Source organism: Xyrauchen texanus, chromosome 30, assembly GCF_025860055.1.
Source record: "Xyrauchen texanus isolate HMW12.3.18 chromosome 30, RBS_HiC_50CHRs, whole genome shotgun sequence".
NCBI classification, from domain to species: domain Eukaryota; kingdom Metazoa; phylum Chordata; class Actinopteri; order Cypriniformes; family Catostomidae; genus Xyrauchen; species Xyrauchen texanus.
In genome coordinates this window covers 25,567,248-25,586,932 of record NC_068305.1, presented here as the reverse complement: position 1 = coordinate 25,586,932, position 19,685 = coordinate 25,567,248, and the positions used below count along the sequence as shown (strand labels likewise).

The 19,685-nt window shown below is 40.5% G+C and overlaps 1 protein-coding gene across 1 annotated transcript; it reads right to left on the bottom strand.

Annotated features, from left to right (window-relative positions):
• Positions 1 to 69: 69 nt before the first annotated feature.
• On the bottom strand, positions 70 to 18,094 carry LOC127623716 (protein farnesyltransferase subunit beta-like). Its single transcript, XM_052098180.1, has 12 exons — positions 17,906 to 18,094; positions 17,117 to 17,181; positions 7,881 to 7,953; positions 7,515 to 7,606; positions 6,325 to 6,471; positions 6,143 to 6,226; positions 5,723 to 5,809; positions 2,242 to 2,371; positions 1,715 to 1,847; positions 1,278 to 1,389; positions 566 to 680; positions 70 to 478 (listed from the first exon to the last, which is right to left on the bottom strand). Exons 1-12 carry the CDS (start codon positions 18,002 to 18,004, stop codon positions 356 to 358), a joined length of 1,260 nt encoding a protein of 419 aa, XP_051954140.1. The 5' UTR covers positions 18,005 to 18,094; the 3' UTR covers positions 70 to 355.
• Between the last annotated feature and the right edge of the window lie 1,591 nt (positions 18,095 to 19,685).

Genomic DNA, 19,685 nt, shown 5'->3' with positions numbered 1-19,685 from the left:
GGACCCATTAACCAAAGATAATGGATATCAGAAAGTCAAGTAATGGACTGCCCAATGATATAATGGTAAAAATCTTTATTTCGGTCCAGAACCTACAGCACAAGCACTTTGGGAAACATTTACCAAATCCCAAAATACATTGTTGTTTACAATAAAATTTAAATCAATGGCTGGTATATGAAAAACACCTTGTCAAGTCTCCAATGAATTCCTTGCCAGAAATGATAAAATCCCATGCTGAAGCTGTAGCAGATCAGGCCCTCCGAGTATATTCCCCATCTGTAGTACATACCAACAAAGGACATATGGCTGGCTACAGCATTCAATCTAGCTCATTTCCAAAATGAGTTCAAGTCTATGACTGGTCCATCGCACTTGGTGTGGCTCCTGTCTGATCAGGAACCGGAAGCCTGTGAAAGTGTTCAATTGCTTGGGCAACCTTCTCCGGGCAGATGTTGTAAATTGGATGAGTTGGTGCCTGATTTGACATATGAGGATATTCGGTTAATAATATTAATACAGTAATCTCAATGTGTACTTACTAAAGATTTTCAGTATTTAATACCAGTCTGTTCTCATCTTGACCGAGGATCAGCTCGTTATGGAGATCTATATTTCCAAAATGCTGTGCTATTGAGAGTCCACTCAAACAGTAGCACGTGTGGTAGAAATCTCTAGACCTGTGGGGATTCCATAAAAAAAATATATTATAAAAGTATGGTCCAATCAGGTATAGTTAAAAACATGAAACAAGATTCAATGACAGTATGCAAAATGATTAACATGACATTGGCGGAATAGCAAAACTGACAATTTTGTAAATGCATAACAGCAGAACTGTGATTTACCACAAACACTGGCCTAATTATTGTAATACCAATGTAAAATACAAAAGAGTTTAGACTTTGTGCTTTTATGGGCTTGGTTTTTTATGTCAACTGCAAAAGACTTTGCTATTTATTCTACTATCCCAACTCTGCCCAATTATATAGTTAGTAGCATTTTATTATTTGCCTTTAGCATTGTTTTGCCATTGCTTTAACTTAGGCTATTTCATTTTGTATAGACTTTAGTCTAACGGACCAAATATTAAAACTTTGAATACCTTTACTCATCCTAAAAAACTATGAAATTGGTATATCCGCTAAGTTTTATTGGACACAATACTGTTGATTTCAAGTTGCAATATGTTACATTAATTGTTTTGGTCTGACAAACTATTACATACTGTATGTATTTATTTGTGTATGCGTCTCCAGTGTAAGAGCTGTACTCACTTGCCCGGTTTGTCCAGAAGGCCTCCACCAGGATTCTGGCAGCAGAGAAGGATGTATTCCTGTAGGGCTTTTCTCTCAAACATCCAGCTACTCACACTCAGCGTTGAATCTCCTATACACACAGTGTCATATTTTCATAGTTATCTACTAAATCCTTCAAGACCCCATGAAATACAAAATCTGCTTCATCAACCACATGCTCAGTACACAAATCATCTATGAACCTTATGAATGCGCTATGCAAAGCAAAAATAGTGTACTACAATGCTTTATGATCATATAGAATTTATGGTATGACACAAAGCAGAACATAATGTGGGATGTAATTCAATATAAGGCAAGAATAACCATAAGAACGTTGTACAATTTTTGCTTTGCTTGCTCATTGCTAAAGGTTTCATATAAAAAGCAAGTTTTGTCAGAAGTTGATAGTTCACCTTCTTTAAAAAGAGCCCTGTGGAGTAATGGTAAAATCCCTGCTTGCCAGAAGGAGTAACACCCATCCACCAACTTGTTAGTTCGACCCTGGAATCCACCTTCAAACCGCATTTGTCTACTGGTTACCCAGCGCTAAGGACAGAACAAGGAAGAAAAACCTCTCATTTACGTGTAGCAACATAGGAAGGTCATTAGTGTTGATGTCTTGTTGTTAAGAAAAACTTGTCTGCACACAGTGACAAAAATCTTCAAATGGCAATATCTGCTTAAGACCCTGAAGAACTGCTGATATAAGCATTTACAGGATACCGGCACATTGATGGTAATATATCAAAGCATGTTAACATGTTTAATGTCCCTGAGGTACCAGTAATGAGATCCCTTAAGACAGTTATCCTCCTCCAAAGTTCAGAAAACACACAACTGACCTTTAACGGATCTTATAAACCACAGTTTATTCACACTTAGGGACAGGAAGTATCAGGTTAAATAGAAAGGGAAAACAGAAGAGAAGATTAGGACTTACTAACAAGGCTTTGAGATCCAGCATATGTTCTTTGCCCAGGATCACCAGGGTAGCAGTGCCACAGAAGGTGTAGCCACCATGTGCCTCAAGTCCTGGTACTCCACCTAAACCACCCTCCCAGTTCTGACAGCTAAAGGCCAACGGAATCCAAAACATAACTTAGTATTTGTGGTTCATTTTTTGGGAAACTCAACTTAAGTCACATTTTTTGATGGAACTAACACAGTTTAGTGTGTAATGCAAAAACAATTGAAATGATACTAAACTTTATTAAATGTTTCTTTATATAATAATATAATTTGCACCATGTCCACATTCAAAACAATTACATTTTAATTGCTAAAAAAAATTTTTTTTACCTAAATGTTGCTTTTTAAAAATATATATATATATCATGCATGTCATCAGTTTTTTTCAACCTTGTTATATCTTACAAATTTGTTATGGATAATTAAATAAATATTTACAAAAGTTTGGGGTCACTTGACTGAAATGTTTCTCATGATCATAAAAATCTTTTGATCTGAAGGCGTGTGCTTAAATGTTTGAAATTAGTTTTGTAGACAAATATATAATTGTGCCACCATATTAATTTATTTAATTACAAAACAAAAAAATTATTAAAATGCATTTTATTTTTTTTAAATGGATGACTTGGACTAAATAATAAAGAAAAGCAGCCAATAATTGCCCAACATAGATGGGAACTCCTTCAATATTGTTTAAAATGTATCCCAGGGTTATACCTCAAGAAGTTGATTGAGAAAATGTCAAGAGTACATGTCTGTGAAATCTAGGCAAAGGGTCACTACTTTGAAGATGCTAAAATATAACAAAGTTTAGATTTATTTTGGATTTTGTTTAGTCACAACATAATTCCCATAGATCCATTTATGTTATTCCATGTTTATCAAATGTTTTGATAAATTTACTATTATTCTAAAATGTGAAGACAAGAAAATAAAGAATGAATAAGTGACCCTAAACTTTTGAACGGTACTGTACATTTTTGATCAAGATGCTAAATCTTACTGTGTTTTTGATTATTAGTATTTAAATTTACATATTGTGGTGCAATAATATTTGCACGCTAAGGTCATTATTACACATTTTGGACTGGGGTTATTATTTAAAATCAACCAAATTTCAGGAACTTACCTAGCTGAAATTTATGATTTTGTTAATATATATAAAAAAAATATTTAAAAAAATTATACACATAAAAAATGCTGAGACCCAAAATATTAAATGCCACACCCAGACACATTTAGGGCATAAAAGCACCTTTGTTGCTTGGGCCCCTAATGATGCATTTCAGACGTAAATTTTTTACATCTAAAACTAGATCTGGGTATTGCACTAACTAACATTTTAACATTATTGTTTTTACATCAATTAAAAAAAGCACATTTTCTTTTCAACATTATTTGTACTTTTACATTTTTTACAAAAAATAAAATAAAAATCTTCATATCGTATGACACGCATTTGGTTTTACAAACAAATCTGTACAATTTACACACTGTGCCACCTAGTTTCCATCCACCTTTCACGCTATTTTGTTATCGACAAAGTGAAAATGCGAAAATAAAAAAGGCCGTTTGCATTCAAATGGCCTTTTATCGATAAAAAGGGTGTGCGGGATGACGTCATGCCTAAAAAAACACTTTGTTGCATAAGTTTTGGTTTTGGAAATCTGCCCTGAAGCCGTTTCCATTCAGAAATGTGTGTTTATCGCTAATTCACCTCCCAGATGTCACACATTTTTTTACTCAGAAGTTTTGGTCAAATGGGAAGAGTATTGAGACAATTCATTAAAATTAGACAGCTTTCTGTCATTTTAATTTCACAAATAAATGTAATCAGAAGACGAGGAATTGCAATCAAAAGGGAGCTGCTGCCCTTCCGATAGGACTGCAATATTGGTCCTGATGCATATCGCTGGTTGGCACCGGTTCCGACCCGAAAGCGGTTTGTCATGGTCCTGTTCAAGCTGTCAACCAGCACAAAGTAGTGGGGAACTTTCTGTCTCAATATAAGGACCATCAATCGAGTGTATATGCGGTGTGCACAGATATTAAAGAAAAACATTTATGCAGTGTTATATCTGGGTTTACATATGATACATTCATATGATACATTCCTGATATTCAATAATTTGAACAATCATCTAATCTAAAGCATTGCCATCACAACTGCATTATGTCCCGCATATTTCTCCAGCCACTTTCAACAACCAACTGAACTTGATTATCGTCTAAAATTTATTTTAGCTTCAAAATGCACATTTATATTTTCTGAAGAAGCAGTAAATGCGATCCGAGGCAAAAAGTGTTAGATTTAAAATATTTAAAAGTTTTTAAATGTTCAAAAGCTCATTTTCTGAAAGTGAACTCAGCACTGGACAAATAGTTCTGATAGTTTATAGTCTGGAAAACTTACAAACAAAAAGAATATTCTGAGAACGTCATTTAGCCGACTTTATTCATCTACAGAACAGGGTAAAGCTAGAAAAGAAAAGGTACATATAGGTCTAAAAAAAAAATTTTTTTGTTAGGCAATTCATTTTTTTTATTTAATGGGGGGATTTTTAGTTTGGTAATTAAATAGTTTATTAATGCTTTTTTCGTTTGATAATTTATTTAATTTAATACAGGGGTTTTTGCCAGCATTTTTGAAAAAGTAAACTAAAACAATAATTTAATAGAATTGGGCTGCAAGTTTTGGATACTGCGGATGGATACCAAAACGGATGGATACTGCGATTAAATTAAATCGCAAACAGTGGCCATTCATTTGTTCAATGTGCACGAGATATTTGTGTTGGCACTCCTGGAAGTGTCACATTTGCAGATCGGCTCTATATGCCATAAAGATAAATCCATTTGATGCATCACCGTAGTTTATCCGCTTGAGTTAAACTGAAAAATATTATGTCGACATTTGGGACATTTTAGTGATAATGTGCGTTTCCATCAGCTTTATTTTGATACGCCAAAACTTTTTTGGCAAAAAAAATCCTTGGATGGAAACGTAGTTATTGAGCGCTCACTGGGATTTAATCATATAGGGGCATAAAAGGAAGATACAAAAAAAGGGAAATTTGTTCCAAACCAGAATATAAATGGATATTAAGATATCTGCCATAATTCTGGAGTTATATTCACTGCAACATTGGAAAAACTTTTTGTTTTTCTAATTCTTGGTCCCACACCATTCGCTTATAAGGCAACAAGGGGTGATAAAGTCTTTTATATAATGTCTTATGGGAGTTCAAATTAAATAATAATACTGGCACAATTCTAAGGGTATTTTTTAACCTGTAGTTAAAAAGATGTGAAAACTCTTTTGAATCTTTTTTCAAAATTTGGAGCCAGAAACCTCTGATTGAGCTGACACGGAATGACCCACTGATCTTCAACATTGTAACATTCAAATCGAAATATTTTGAATGTAACAGGGTTGGCACAATATATATTACCTGATAATCCAATTGTGGGTCCCATCAAACAGGGTGGGTGTGATAATATTTGTAAGTGAAGCCACAGAAGCCGCACAGTATGCACTCCTGTCAGATCACAAACACAAGTGTAAGAGTACAGTTAGTACAGTATGAGCAAAATCATGTTAATAACCATTTAATTCAAGTTGATACAGAAAGTGCTTTGCTGAAAATCCTTATAGAAATAAGGCATTACTTTTCAAAGAGACTTAATTTCTTTAATGCTGACCTATGGTGAACATGAAGACCTTTTTGCACTGATCTGTCTGTAGGGAACAGTAAAAGGTCACCCTTGAAAAATGCCTCAGCATAGTAACATCAGACCATGGGGAATAAACAGATATATGGCTGCTGTGAGGAAGCTTCAGGGTATGTTGAAACCACGGCGACACAGCTCACCTGACATCCACTTCCCCGCCCACATGCATCACAAAGGAACCATCTGGCTGCTTCACGGAGTACAGGAAGTCCAGGAGCTTCTCTCTGATGGGGGAAGGGGTAAAATGCATATGTTGTTATGGCAATATGATCAAAGCAACACCTGACGGTAAACAATATATAATACAAAGCAGATGTGAGACCTGTTTATGACGCTGTAGGCCTCCTCTGTGCCCAGGATGCAAAGGGCGTTGACAGCTGCGTAAGTGGGCGCCAGGTGAGCATGCTGACCTGGGCCTCCACCGAAGCCACCTGTCGGGCTTTGACATCTGGCCAGGAACTGGCACATGCTAGCAGACAACATTTATGTTTGTCATGTTTATGACAAGCACATAAGCGCAAGATGTATTTGGGTTGAGATTACAAGAGAACTAGAAAAAGAAGATTTGGTAGCGATTAAACATATATACCAATTATATTCCAATCTCCAATTTGAATCTGACATACACTAAAATCAGTTAACACATCTAATGTTTACGTATTGTGGCTATACTTTTGAAATAATGTGTATTTTAATGTTTATGGGCTGGCTCCATTCACTTGCATTGTAAGCACCTTACTGTAACCCAGATTTTGTTTATTTTTAAACAAAGGAGGGACAAATTGAAATTCTATTTTGTGGTAATCAAAATTATGCCACAAATGCTGTCGATTACACTTAAATTGAATTGAAGCTAGAATATTCTTTTAATTCACCTATTAAACAGACTTTTTTCCCCCTTTTCTCCCAATTTGGAATGCCCAATTCCCACTACTTAGAAGGTCCTTATGGTGGCGCGATTACTCACCTCAATTTGGCCTTTAGCTCAGCGAGTAAAGACACTGACTACCACCCCTGGAGTCACGAGTTCGAATCCAGGGTGTTATGAGTGACTCCAGCCAGGTCTCCTAAGCAACCAAATTGGCTAGGGAGGGTAGTCACATGGCGTAACCTCCTCGTGGTCACTATAATGTGGCTATCGGTGGGGTGCATGGCGAGTTGTGCGTGAATGCTGTGGAGAATAGCGTGAAGCCTCCACACATGCCATGTTTCCACGGTAACATACTCAACAAGTCACTTGATAAGATGCGCAGATTGACGGTCTCGGATGTGAAAGCAACTGAGATTCGTCCACCGCCTCCCGGACTGAGGCGAGTCACTACGCCGCCATGAGGACTTAAGAGCACATTGGGAATTGGGCATGCCAAATTCAGGAGAAAAATAGAAAAATAAAAGTCACTGTGCAGTGAACACATTAAGACCAGGATAGTAACTGGGGAAGAGCACCCAACCACCTGCATCCACACCACATGTACAGTGCACCAAAATTGATGTGGTCCAGCCAGTACTCACTCAGAGCAAACTGCTGCTGGCACGGGCTCCTCTAGCAGCTCCAGACTGTGCAGGATCCAATAGCAGAGCCAAGGCCGGCTGGCATCCAAACACTGAATCCAGACAACATGCAGATTCAGCAGCCATTACCACCTCTCTCACACAGAGAGCTACTTTGGAACATGGTGTTCTCGTACAAATACACAGACGTACAGCTACTTTGAAGCATTGTGTTCTCTCCCACCCACCCCACGTATGTACAAGTTAAAAGTGCAAGGCCTTAGATCCTTAACGACTTTGTATTAAACAATTTTGTGTGTTGTGTGAAGCTATCCAACTGTATGTATTTGAGTAGCCTGTTAAGTTAATTTGAAAAACACTGCTCACCTCATATGCGTCAGAGAGATGGCTTAAACCTTTCTTCAAATAATGATAGTGTTGTTCTCGAAGTAGAGCGGGCCTGAAAAAAAGGAGGGGGGTCATCTGTCTGTGTTATCCGATTTGATCTAGCTATTCTTGGTTTATTTCAAGTTGTACTAAGTACAAATCATTATTTTAAGATAGCTTCTTAAAATATGCAGTGGCCCCATAAAGTATTTGGACACTTAAGCCATGTCTTTGCATTATAAAACAAGATATTAAACCAAGTAGCTTTTTTTTTTTTTTTTTTTTAAATGCAGCACAAACACATTGTCAAAAAGTATTTGGACACATTCTGGCTGTCAAACTCTGCGGAAACTCCATTACTAATGTGATGTACTACACCTGTGGTTACTCTGCTAGGACACCTGTATGAATTGAAGGAAACCGACTACATACATCCACAAAAAATTACCATGGTACCAGTTAAAAATAATTGCAAAAATGGCTACAAAGAAATTAGTAGTTTGAAGATGCCACTTAATTCAATATTTTGTAACCTGATGCAATCAAATCCACATATTTTAAGTGTGACTTCAGTGTCCAAAAGTGTCCAAATTAGTGGTCGACCGATAGTGGATTTTGCAAGTACCGATAACTAAGGTGGTGGAAAAGGCCAATAACCAATTAATTGGCAGATCAATCGATTTATTGACTGTTAAAAAATTTTTTTTCTTTTCTTACTATAAGGAATTGATCCCTTTACAGTTATATAAATAAACATACAATAATGTCTATGCTTCATATGTGTTTTGTTTAATAACAATTATAGCCTATATATTTTCCAGATTTTTGAAGGTATATAGACATATGTAGATGTAGATATAGATATACGTTCACTGACCACTTTATTAGGTAAACCTACATATTCATGCAAATATCCAATCACACAATTGTGTGGCAGAATTACAACGCATAAAATAATTCAGGTAAGGGTCAGGAGCATCAGTTAATGTTCACATTAACCATCAGAACGGGGTAAAAATGTTGATCTGAGTCATTTTGACAGCGGCATGAATTTTGGTGCCAGATGGGCTGGTTTGTGTATTTCTATAACTGCTGATCTCTTGGGATTTTCATGCACAACAGTCTCTAGAGTTTCCTCAGAATGGTGCCCAAAAACATCATGTGCACTGCTGCCACATGATTGGCTGATTAGATAAATCTCATGAATATGTAGGTGTACAAGCGTACCTAATAAAGTGGTCTGTGAGTGTATATACTGTAGATATACAGTTGCAATCAAAAACTGACCAGCAATACGTTCTGGTGATGTGAATTTAAACACATCAACGAAAGCCTCAGTAAACAAAGTTACAAGTTTTTAATACACATTTGAGTGATTTTGAGAACAAAGTGTTCAGTTTACCCACATTTTTAAATAAAAAAATAACTAATTGTCTCCACAAATGTCATGTCAAAACTATTCAACCCCCAAGTCAATCATTGTGGAGAATCCTTTACCCTTAATAACAGCAAATAAATGTTTCAGGAAAGTGTTCTCAGGCTTCGGACACCTCTCTATTAGAATACGTACACATTTCTCATGAGCAAAAGCTTCTAGCTCATTGGCATTCTTTGGTTTCAGTGTTACCACTGCTTTCTTGAAATCCCAACAAAGATTTGCAATGGGATTTTAAATGATGGACTGAAAAGGCCATTAAAAGACATTCCACGACCCATCCCTTGCTGGAAAAGTCTAGTGATCATCATGCTTCAATTTACACACTGAATGAATCACATTTTTGCCAAAATGGCCAGATACTTTAAAGAATCCATGGTGTCAGTCACATAGTCAGGATAGCCATATCCTGCAGCCGCAAAACACCCCATAACAGGACTGATACACCTCCATGCTTGACTGTGGGTATGGGGTCATTCTTGTCATCACTAATTATTATAGTTTTTTTTTTTTTGTTTTTTAATACTGCTATTTAGAAATATTAGGTTATATATATATATATATATATATATATATATATATATATATATATATATATATTCACACTTTCAGTGTGTCACTCAACTGATATAGATTTAATGTTTAAAAATTCTGGGACTTAAGAAAAGCTTACCTTAGTAAATCTTTACTGTCTTGGGGGATTTAATCATTTTTATTGCTACTGTAGATATAGATATTAATTTCACCAAATGAGGTTTTACATTTTTATTCGCAAGATGTGAAGCTGGAGACATGATGTATATGCTGACAGGGCATGTTTCCATATAGTCGCATTTTTCTTTGCATGCCCTCATTATCTAATGAAAATAACTAAATATGTACAGTGAGGAAAATAAGTATTTGAACACCCTGCTATTTTGCAAGTTCTCCCACTTGGAAATCATGGAGGGGTCTGAAATTGTCATCGTAGGTGCATGTCCACTGTGAGAGACATAATCAAAAAAAAAAAATCCAGAAATCACAATGTATGATTTTTTAACTATTTATTTGTACGATACAGCTGCAAATAAGTATTTGAACACCTGAGAAAATCAATGTTAATATTTGGTACAGTAGCCTTTGTTTGCAATTACAGAGGTCAAACCTTTTCTGTAGTTTTCACCAGGTTTGCACACACTGCAGGAGGGATTTTGGCCCACTCCTCCACACAGATCTTCTCTAGATCAGTCAGGTTTCTGGGCTGTCGCTGAGAAACACGGAGTTTGAGCTCCCTCCAAAGATTCTCTATTGGGTTTAGGTCTGGAGACTGGCTAGGCCACGCCAGAACCTTGATATGCTTCTTACAGAGCCACTCCTTGGTTATCCTGGCTGTGTGCTTCGGGTCATTGTCATGTTGGAAGACCCAGCCTCGGCCCATCTTCAATGCTCTAACTGAGGGAAGGAGGTTGTTCCCCAAAATCTCGCAATACATGGCCCCAGTCATCCTCTCCTTAATACAGTGCAGTCGCCCTGTCCCATGTGCAGAAAAACACCCCCAAAGCATGATGCTACCACCCCCATGCTTCACAGTAGGGATGGTGTTCTTGGGATGGTACTTATCATTTTTCTTCCTCCAAACACGGTTAGTGGAATTATGACCAAAAAGTTCTATTTTGGTCTCATCTGACCACATGACTTTCTCCCATGACTCCTCTGGATCATCCAAATGGTCATTGGCAAACTTAAGACAGGCCTTGACATGTGCTGGTTTAAGCAGGGGAACCTTCCGTGCCATGCATGATTTCAAACCATGACGTCTTAGTGTATTACCAACAGTAACCTTGGAAACGGTGGTCCCAGCTCTTTTCAGGTCATTGACCAGCTCCTCCCGTGTAGTTCTGGGCTGATTTCTCACCTTTCTTAGGATCATTGAGACCCCACGAGGTGAGATCTTGCATGGAGCCCCAGTCCGAGGGAGATTGACAGTCATGTTTAGCTTCTTCCATTTTCTAATGATTGCTCCAACAGTGGACCTTCTTTCACCAAGCTGCTTGGCAATTTCCCCGTAGCCCTTTCCAGCCTTGTGGAGTTGTACAATTTTGTCTCTAGTGTCTAAGGACAGCTCTTTGGTCTTGGCCATGTTAGTAGTTGGATTCTTACTGATTGTATGGGGTGGACAGGTGTCTTTATGCAGCTAACGACCTCAAACAGGTGCATCTAATTTAGGATAATAAATGGAGTGGAGGTGGACATTTTAAAGGCAGACTAACAGGTCTTTGAGGGTCAGAATTCTAGCTGATAGACAGGTGTTCAAATACTTATTTGCAGCTGTATTATACAAATAAATAGTTAAAAAAATCATACATTGTGATTTCTGGATTTTTTTTTTTAGATTATGTCTCTCACAGTGGACATGCACCTACGATGACAATTTCAGACCCCTCCATGATTTCCAAGTGGGAGAACTTGCAAAATAGCAGGGTGTTCAAATACTTATTTTCCTCACTGTATATTGACTTGAGGATCAAATATGGATGAATGTTGTCAAAGATGACAGCTTCCAAGAGGTGACAATTGGTTTTGTTTCATCTCTAGGAGGCCATTGTTATACTGTAGAACAAAGCCATTCTGCAGTGTGGACAACAGAGAAACAAGGAGGAACAACAATATCAGCACCTATTGGTGTCGATTTTTTGCAGATGACCAATAATTCCAAAAAGCAACTATTGCCACAATTAATCTTTAAATGCGATATATTGGTCGACCTCTAATCCAAATACGTTTTGAGGCTACTGTAAATTGCTTTCACCATTCAACATAAAGATTTTAAAAGACCTTTGTAAAAATCCAGGAATAATGACTCTAGAATCGTATTTGTGAAGCAGGTCCAACCACTAAGCCTGCATCCTCCAATTATCCACATCAATGGAAATACTAGTGTTAAAAATGACCCAGCCAGTGAGTCAGAACACTGCCTCTACACAGTACGCTTGACTTCAGTGTTAGCCACAGAAGTGCTGGGGCATGTCTAATTTGAGGGTGCCTCATCTGAGAGAACTGATCATTACCCCTGCTCGCTCCCTCCTCTGCTGCTCTCTACTGGGCCACAGACAACACAATCATTACATGTGAGTTTGCCTTGAGATCAGAGCCTCATTTGGCCTTCACCAGAAAAGCTTCAAGTGGATTAATGCTGAAAGTTGGCAAATGTGTTGTATTTCCTTGGCAGAATAATTCGATTTGTCCTGATTGGCCTTTTGTCACTGAACTGACAGGCTGCGTGGAAACATTAATACATTAAATAGTGATTAATGCATTGAATTTTAGTGTACACTGTTTTAATTGTCATTGTGGAAAACATGCAGAAAAGAACCAAGTGCATACAAGGCAATTGTTATTCTTCTTAATCTTCTTCAAAGTTTCTTTATCTACATACAGTATTTATGTAATAAATTCAGCCCAAATTTTTTAAACTACATACTAAGAAAAAAAAAAAGGATTTGTTTACTATGTTTCCAGGAGTGTTGGTTATTCTTTTTTACAGATGTTACAGACATTACAGCTGATTTTCTGTAAAGCTGCTTTGGAACAATGTGTATTGGGAAAATAAAAATTATGCTGACATGACTTGATTTGACATATGGGCGGCAGTGAAGGCCGTGGGCCTCGACGGACCAGACCCGGCAGCAAAGGCTGGCTCTGGGGACGTGGAATGTCACCTCACTGGGGGGGAAGGAGCCGGAACTGGTGAGGGAGGTGGAGCGTTACCAGTTGGATCTGGTGGGGCTTACATCGACGCACAGTTTTGGCTCTGGATCCATACTCCTGGATAGGGGATGTACTCTATTCTTCTCTGGAGTTTCCCAGGGTGTGAGGCGACGGGCGGGTGTGGGGATACTCACGAGTCCCCGGCTGAGCACCACTACGTTGGAGTTTACCCGGTGGGCCGAGAGGGTCAGCCTCCCTACGCCTACGGGTTGTGGGGGGGAAAACTCTGACTGTTGTCCGTGCATATGCACCGAACAGCAGTTCAGAGTATTCTGCCTTCTTGGAGACCCTGAATGGAGTCCTGAATAGGGCCCCAGTAGGGGACTCCATAGTGATGCTGGGTGACTTCAACACACACGTAGGAAATGACAGGGACACCTGGAAAGGCGTGATTGGGAGGAACGGCCTCCCTGATCTGAACTCAAGTGGATGTTTGTTATTAGACTTCTGTGCTAGTCATGGATTATCTATAACAAACACCATGTTCGAACATAAGGATGCTCATAAGTGTAAGTGGTACCAGAGCACCCTAGGCCGAAGGTCGATGATCGATTTTGTAATCGTGTCGTCGGATCTGAGGCCATATGTTTTGGACACTCGGGTGAAGAGAGGGGCAGAGCTGTCAACCGCTCACCATCTGGTGGCGAGTTGGGTCAGGGGTTGGGGAAAGACTCTGGACAGACCTGGGAAGCCCAAGCGAGTAGTGAGGGTGAACTGGGAACGTTTGGAGGAGGTCCCTGTCCGCGAGATCTTCAACTCACACCTCCGGCGGAGCTTTTCAGGCATCCCTGTGGAGGTTGGGGACATTGAACCGGAGTGGGCAATGTTCAAAGCTTCCATTGCCGAAGCCGCGGTGGAGAGCTGCGGCCTCAAGGTTTTAGGTGCCGCAAGGGGTGGTAACCCTCGAACACCGTGGTGGACACTGGTGGTCAGGGAAGCCGTCCGACTGAAGAAAGAGGCCTTCCGGGATTTGTTGTCCCGGAGGTCTCCGGAGGCAGTTGCAAGGTACCGACAGGCCCGAAGGGCTGCGGCCTTGGCCGTGAGGGAAGCAAAGCAGTGGGTGTGGGAAAAGTTCGGAGAAGCCATGGAGAAGGACTTTCGGTCCGCACCAAAGTGCTTCTGGAAAACCGTCCGCCACCTTAGGAGGGGGAAACGGGGAACCATCCAAGCTGTATACAGCAAAGATGGGACGCTGTTGACCTCAACCGAGGAGGTTATTGGGCGGTGGAAGGAACACTTTGAAGAACTCCAAAATCCCACACGCCATCTATGGTAGAGGCAGAGCCGGAGGCTGATGGGGGATCAGATTCTATTTCCCTGGGGGAGGTCACTGAGGTAGTCAAACAACTCCGCAGTGGCAAAGCCCCGGGGATTGATGAGATCCGACCAGAAATGCTGAAAGCTTTGGATGTGGAGGGGGTGTTATGGATGACACGCCTCTTCAACATTGCGTGGAAATCTGGGACAGTGCCTAAGGAGTGGCAGAACGGGGTGGTGGTTCCCCTCTTCAAAAAGGGGGATCAGAGGAGTGTGTGCCAACTACAGGGGTATCACACTTCTCAGCCTCCCTGGTAAAGTTTACTCCAAGGTGCTGGAGAGGAGGGTTCGGCCGATTGTCGAACCTCGGATTGAAGAGGAACAATGCGGTTTTTGTCCTGGCTGTGGAACGACGGACCAGATCTTTACTCTCGCAAGGATCCTGGAGGGGGCCTGGGAGTATGCCCATCCGGTCTACATGTGTTTTGTGGATCTGGAGAAGGCGTATGACCGGGTCCCCCGGGAGAGACTGTGGGAGGTGCTGCGGGAGTACGGGGTGGGGGGGGGGTCCCTTTTTAGGGCGATCCAATCCCTGTACGTCCAAAGCGAGAGCTGTCCCCGGGTCCTCGGCACGAAGTCGAGTTCATTCCATGTAGGGGTTGGTCTCCTCCAAGGCTGCGCTTTGTCACCAATCCTGTTTGTGATATTCATGGACAGGATATCGAGGCGTAGTCCGGGTGGGGAAGGTGTGCGGTTCGGTGGGCTGGAGATCTCATCGCTACTTTTTGCAGATGATGTTGTCTTCATGTCATCATCGCTCCGTGACCTTCAGCTCTCACTGGATCGCTTGGCAGTCGAGTGTGAAGCAGCTGAGATGAGGATTAGCACCTCTAAATCTGATGCCATGGTTCTCAGCAGGAAACCGATGGAGTGCGTACTCCAGGTAGGGAATGAGGTTTTGCCCCAAGTGAAGGAGTTCAAGTACCTCGGGGTCTTGTTCACGAGTGAGGGGACAATGGAGCGGCAGGTTGGCCGGAGAATCGGGGCAGTGGGGGCGGTATTGCACTCGCTCTATCGCACCGTTGTCACGAAAAGAGAGCTGAGCCGAAAGGCAAAGCTCTCGATCTACCGGTCAATCTTTGTTCCTACCCTCACCTATGGTCATGAAGGTTGGGTCATGACCGAAAGAACTAGGTCACGAGTACAAGCGGCCACAATGGGCTTCCTCAGAAGGGTGGTGGGCTTCTCCCTTAGAGATAGGGTGAGGAGCTCAGTCATCCGTGAGGAGCTCGGAGTAGAGCCGCTGCTCCTTTGCGTCGAAAGGAGTCAGTTGAGGTGGTTTGGGCATCTGGTAAGGATGCCCCCTGGCCGCCTCCCTAGGGAGGTGTTTCAGGCACGTCCAGCTGGGAGGAGGCCTCGGGGAAGACCCAGGACTAGGTGGAGAGATTACATCTCCACACTGGCCTGAGAACGCCTCGGGGTGCCCCAGTCAGAGCTGGTTAATGTGGCACGGGATAGGGAAGTTTGGGGCCCCCTTCTGGAGCAGCTGCCCCCGCGACCCGACTTTGGATAAGCGGCTGAAGATGGATGGATGGATGGATGGATGGATAGACTTGATTTTACTTTTATGTTATTACGTTTTTTCTCTCCTTTGGCAACAAAATCTCAATGTTCTTTCTTTGCACAGTCAAACAAGTGCTGAAGTAAAACCAATAAAAAAAAGCATAATCAATTTAGTTATAAAGTAAAGACTAGCATCATCCAATCATTGCCAACCATGTTAAAATATAATTATGCATTATAAATTCTGAATCTATGTACTGATTATCATTGTCCCAGGCCTACAAACCATGTTGAGTGGTCTGTAGCCTGAATCGGAATTTTTGGTCAGATGTTAGGAGAGAATCCATTTGGCTGTACCGGAAAGCTATAGAATGCTCCCTTGTTCCCTATTTAGTTTGATTTAAATTAAATGATATTATCCATAGCATACTGCGATGACAAAACACACAGTACTTGCGGAAGGACGCTAGGTCACACAAGGTTAAAAAGAGGAAACTTCTTGGAGAGGGTTTTACTGTGCTGACTTTTCACTGTTAAGTCCAGTAAGCTATAATCATTCAAAATGCTCTTCAAGACATTGCGTCACATTTAAGAATCGCATCTTACATTAAAACCACCACTGCTATAATATTAATGTTCGTAATCGCACCCACTAATCGACTAGACAGTTGTTGGAAGACTTAGTCGACCACCCTGGCACATTCCTGGCATAACCTACACTAAATTTTGTTCGATTTATCTGCTTGTCAAGTAAATTTATCTTGTTTTAACAATGTTTATATATTTTTACTGGAAAACAAACAACAAGGGACGTAGGAAAGAAGTCCTTTAGATAAAGATATTACACTTGTTTACAAAGCTTCCAATAGCTGCCCAGCCTGCCAGGGAGCATTCAAAAAAATAGCCGCTGAGTGGACTGACTTGCCTTGACAGAAATTTTGACTACATGGAATGTTGTTCCATATTCTTTGATGCTATGAAATAATGAAACAGCAAAAAACTACACTACAAAATGTAAATTTGCTGAACAAAATAGGAAAAATTGATAATGGGTTTGCTGCCAAAGACCTCTTCATTAACAAAACATGTTCTTGTAAAAACAGATCAATAGCCATTTCTGTCCAAAAGCAGCACATTGAAGGTGAACTGACTTTTTAACAATACTGAGCGGGCTTTGCAGATGCAATCAATCCAGGTCTGTGTAAATGGCCAGAGAATGCTGAACTTTACTTACTGTGGTGAGGTGTGCATTTGCTGGTAAACACTGTATACCTCTTGAATACTGCGTTCAACTTTTCTCTGGATATAATGATAAAATAAAAAACAAAAAATGTGGAGGTGAGATAACCAAACAGAAAATGTGAACAACAAACCAAATGACATGCAGACAGATGGATCCACTGTGGTTAATGCGGAGTGTTTATAAGGGTGGTTGACATCAAATCCTGCCCAGGGTGTCATGCAACATTAGCAGCTAACATGTTGATATTGTAAATTAAATATTGGCTTACTAAGTATACCAGACTTTCAATCAATACTCAAACATTTCAATGCTTTTAAGAGATTACACTGTCAAATATTTTAGAGCAGAGAACTATATGTTTTCACTTGAGTGCTATAAGATCACTTTTCTGGCTTTTCATGCGTACCTGTCAACCACCCATTCAATTATGTAGACTACACCTTTTATCAACAATTGTATCATAACATAGACCAGTGAAGTATGAAAATATGTTTATTACTGTACAATATTCCACATAGTTCCAGACTATTTGATGTTTAAAAGCGCTTTTTTTAAACGTAATGGCATAACATGCATATGTGCAATGGAGCGATGTAAACCGAGTGAGCTGGATGCAGTATCAGTAGTATATACATAGTTGCACGTGCAAAACACATAGCATAAGGAATTCTTGCTATATATCACCAGGTCACCCAGCACACAGATCCACAATATACTACAAGAGATAGTTAGCTCTGCGCTAATACCAATTAGCTAACTGGTCCTAAGAGTTATGCCGACCTGCTCTTTCGAGGTCACCGTTTGCACGTCGTCATCATTGAACAGCTCAGATGAGTGTGATTCACGAAAGCATCGAAACGGTGGAGGCGCCTCTTCCATGATGATGTTTGAAAGCGCACGTGCACTGTAATATACAGCGATCAGTTTTCCAGCAGTGTGAAGTGTCAAGATAGCATAGGCGTGGTTTCCTTAAAGGGGTCAAGCGACTGGAGTTCAAGTACGGAAAGGCTGAAGGAACAGTTGAGAAAGCAATTGTAGTCCAAAACCCGAAAGACAATTCTCATTTTCGAACCATGAGTTCCCTGGGGAATTTCCTATGATTGTATTTTTATTAGTAGTAGTAGTAGTAGTAATATTAGTAGTATTAATAATTTATATAATTATCAATAAAACATTTCTTAAAGTGACTTTCACGTTTTGTTCTAGAATGTAAATTACACACCAAATTTTAAGCCGCTCTGTGTTTTTTAGTTCCTATCACAATTTTATTAAGAACTACAACTACCATGAGCATGTGAACTACATGCTTTACAATAAGGACCACTGTTGTAGTCAAGGGCGTAGATTTGGCTTGAACATTGGGGGTTTGAAGCGTGAAGCATTTACATATTTCCATTGATCATGGTATATACTGGGGTTAACCCCCATATATATATAGGTAAATATACCTACTCCATAGGTAAATTAAATGAGATTTTATAAAGTCAGATCTATTGTGAGGTTGTTAATTGTTTAATAGAGGATTTCCCAGGCAAAAATGTAATTATCCATGATCCAGCAGAGAAAGATCCACCAATCAGAGAATCGCAGCCAACAAAGTGCGCCAAACAAGCTCTAAAGCAACACTGTGAATGACCAATCAATTCAGTCTCCCTGATCTGTGTCTAGAAGATAACATCGGCAGCCTAAGTCTCACAAGAGACTCATTCGTTGTTACTAAGGTTAGCTTTAGGGTTAGATTTAGTGGTAGGTTTAAGGTTAGAGTTAGGTTTAAGGGTAGGGTCTGTTGGACTCCAAATAATCACAATAAACACAATGTGTGACTCAGGGACGTACCGTCCATATAAGCAAGATAAGCAGCACTTACCTAACAGAAGGGTGAAAAGAAAAATGACACTATGAAATATTTATATATAACTGTTAGTATAAACTACTGTTTTCGTTCAAATTTGTCATCTTTCCTCTCACTTGAGCTGCAGTTATTCATTTATTCGCTTTGGTGCCACCCTCAGGTATAAGCACTTTATGTTACGCTTTCTCTGATTCCATTGTTTACTGCCCTTTCAGGATGGATTTTGTGTTCCAGTAAATAGGTAAGTGTAACAGGTTCAGGATGGGCAAGGAGGAGGTGGGAACCGGTCGAACAGTCAACACAACTTTAATGACATAAAATAACTGAAACATAACATAAAACACAGAGACATGTGCACACACAGTGGCCGTGTGTGTCTCTCTCTCAAACTGGCGCCCCGGATCGTCTTTATGCCTCACCCGGCTGATTAGGTGACTCAGCACCGGCCATGCACCCTAACGGCCTGGCCGCACCCTCCTCCAGCATGACGTACTCCCCTCCCCTCCCTTCCTGGAGGGGAGGTGTTGCCCTTCAGGCTGTCCTGCCCGCAGGTCTTTCTGGAGCCCTGGGAGAGACGAGGGGAGAGGGGAGAGGGAAAGAGCGAGGGGGAGAGACAGACAGAAAGAGAGAGGAGAGAGAGAAAAACTCGCTTGCCGGTCCCCAGACACGCAATGGCCTCGTCCTTAGCCACTCCTCCGCCCTCTGGTG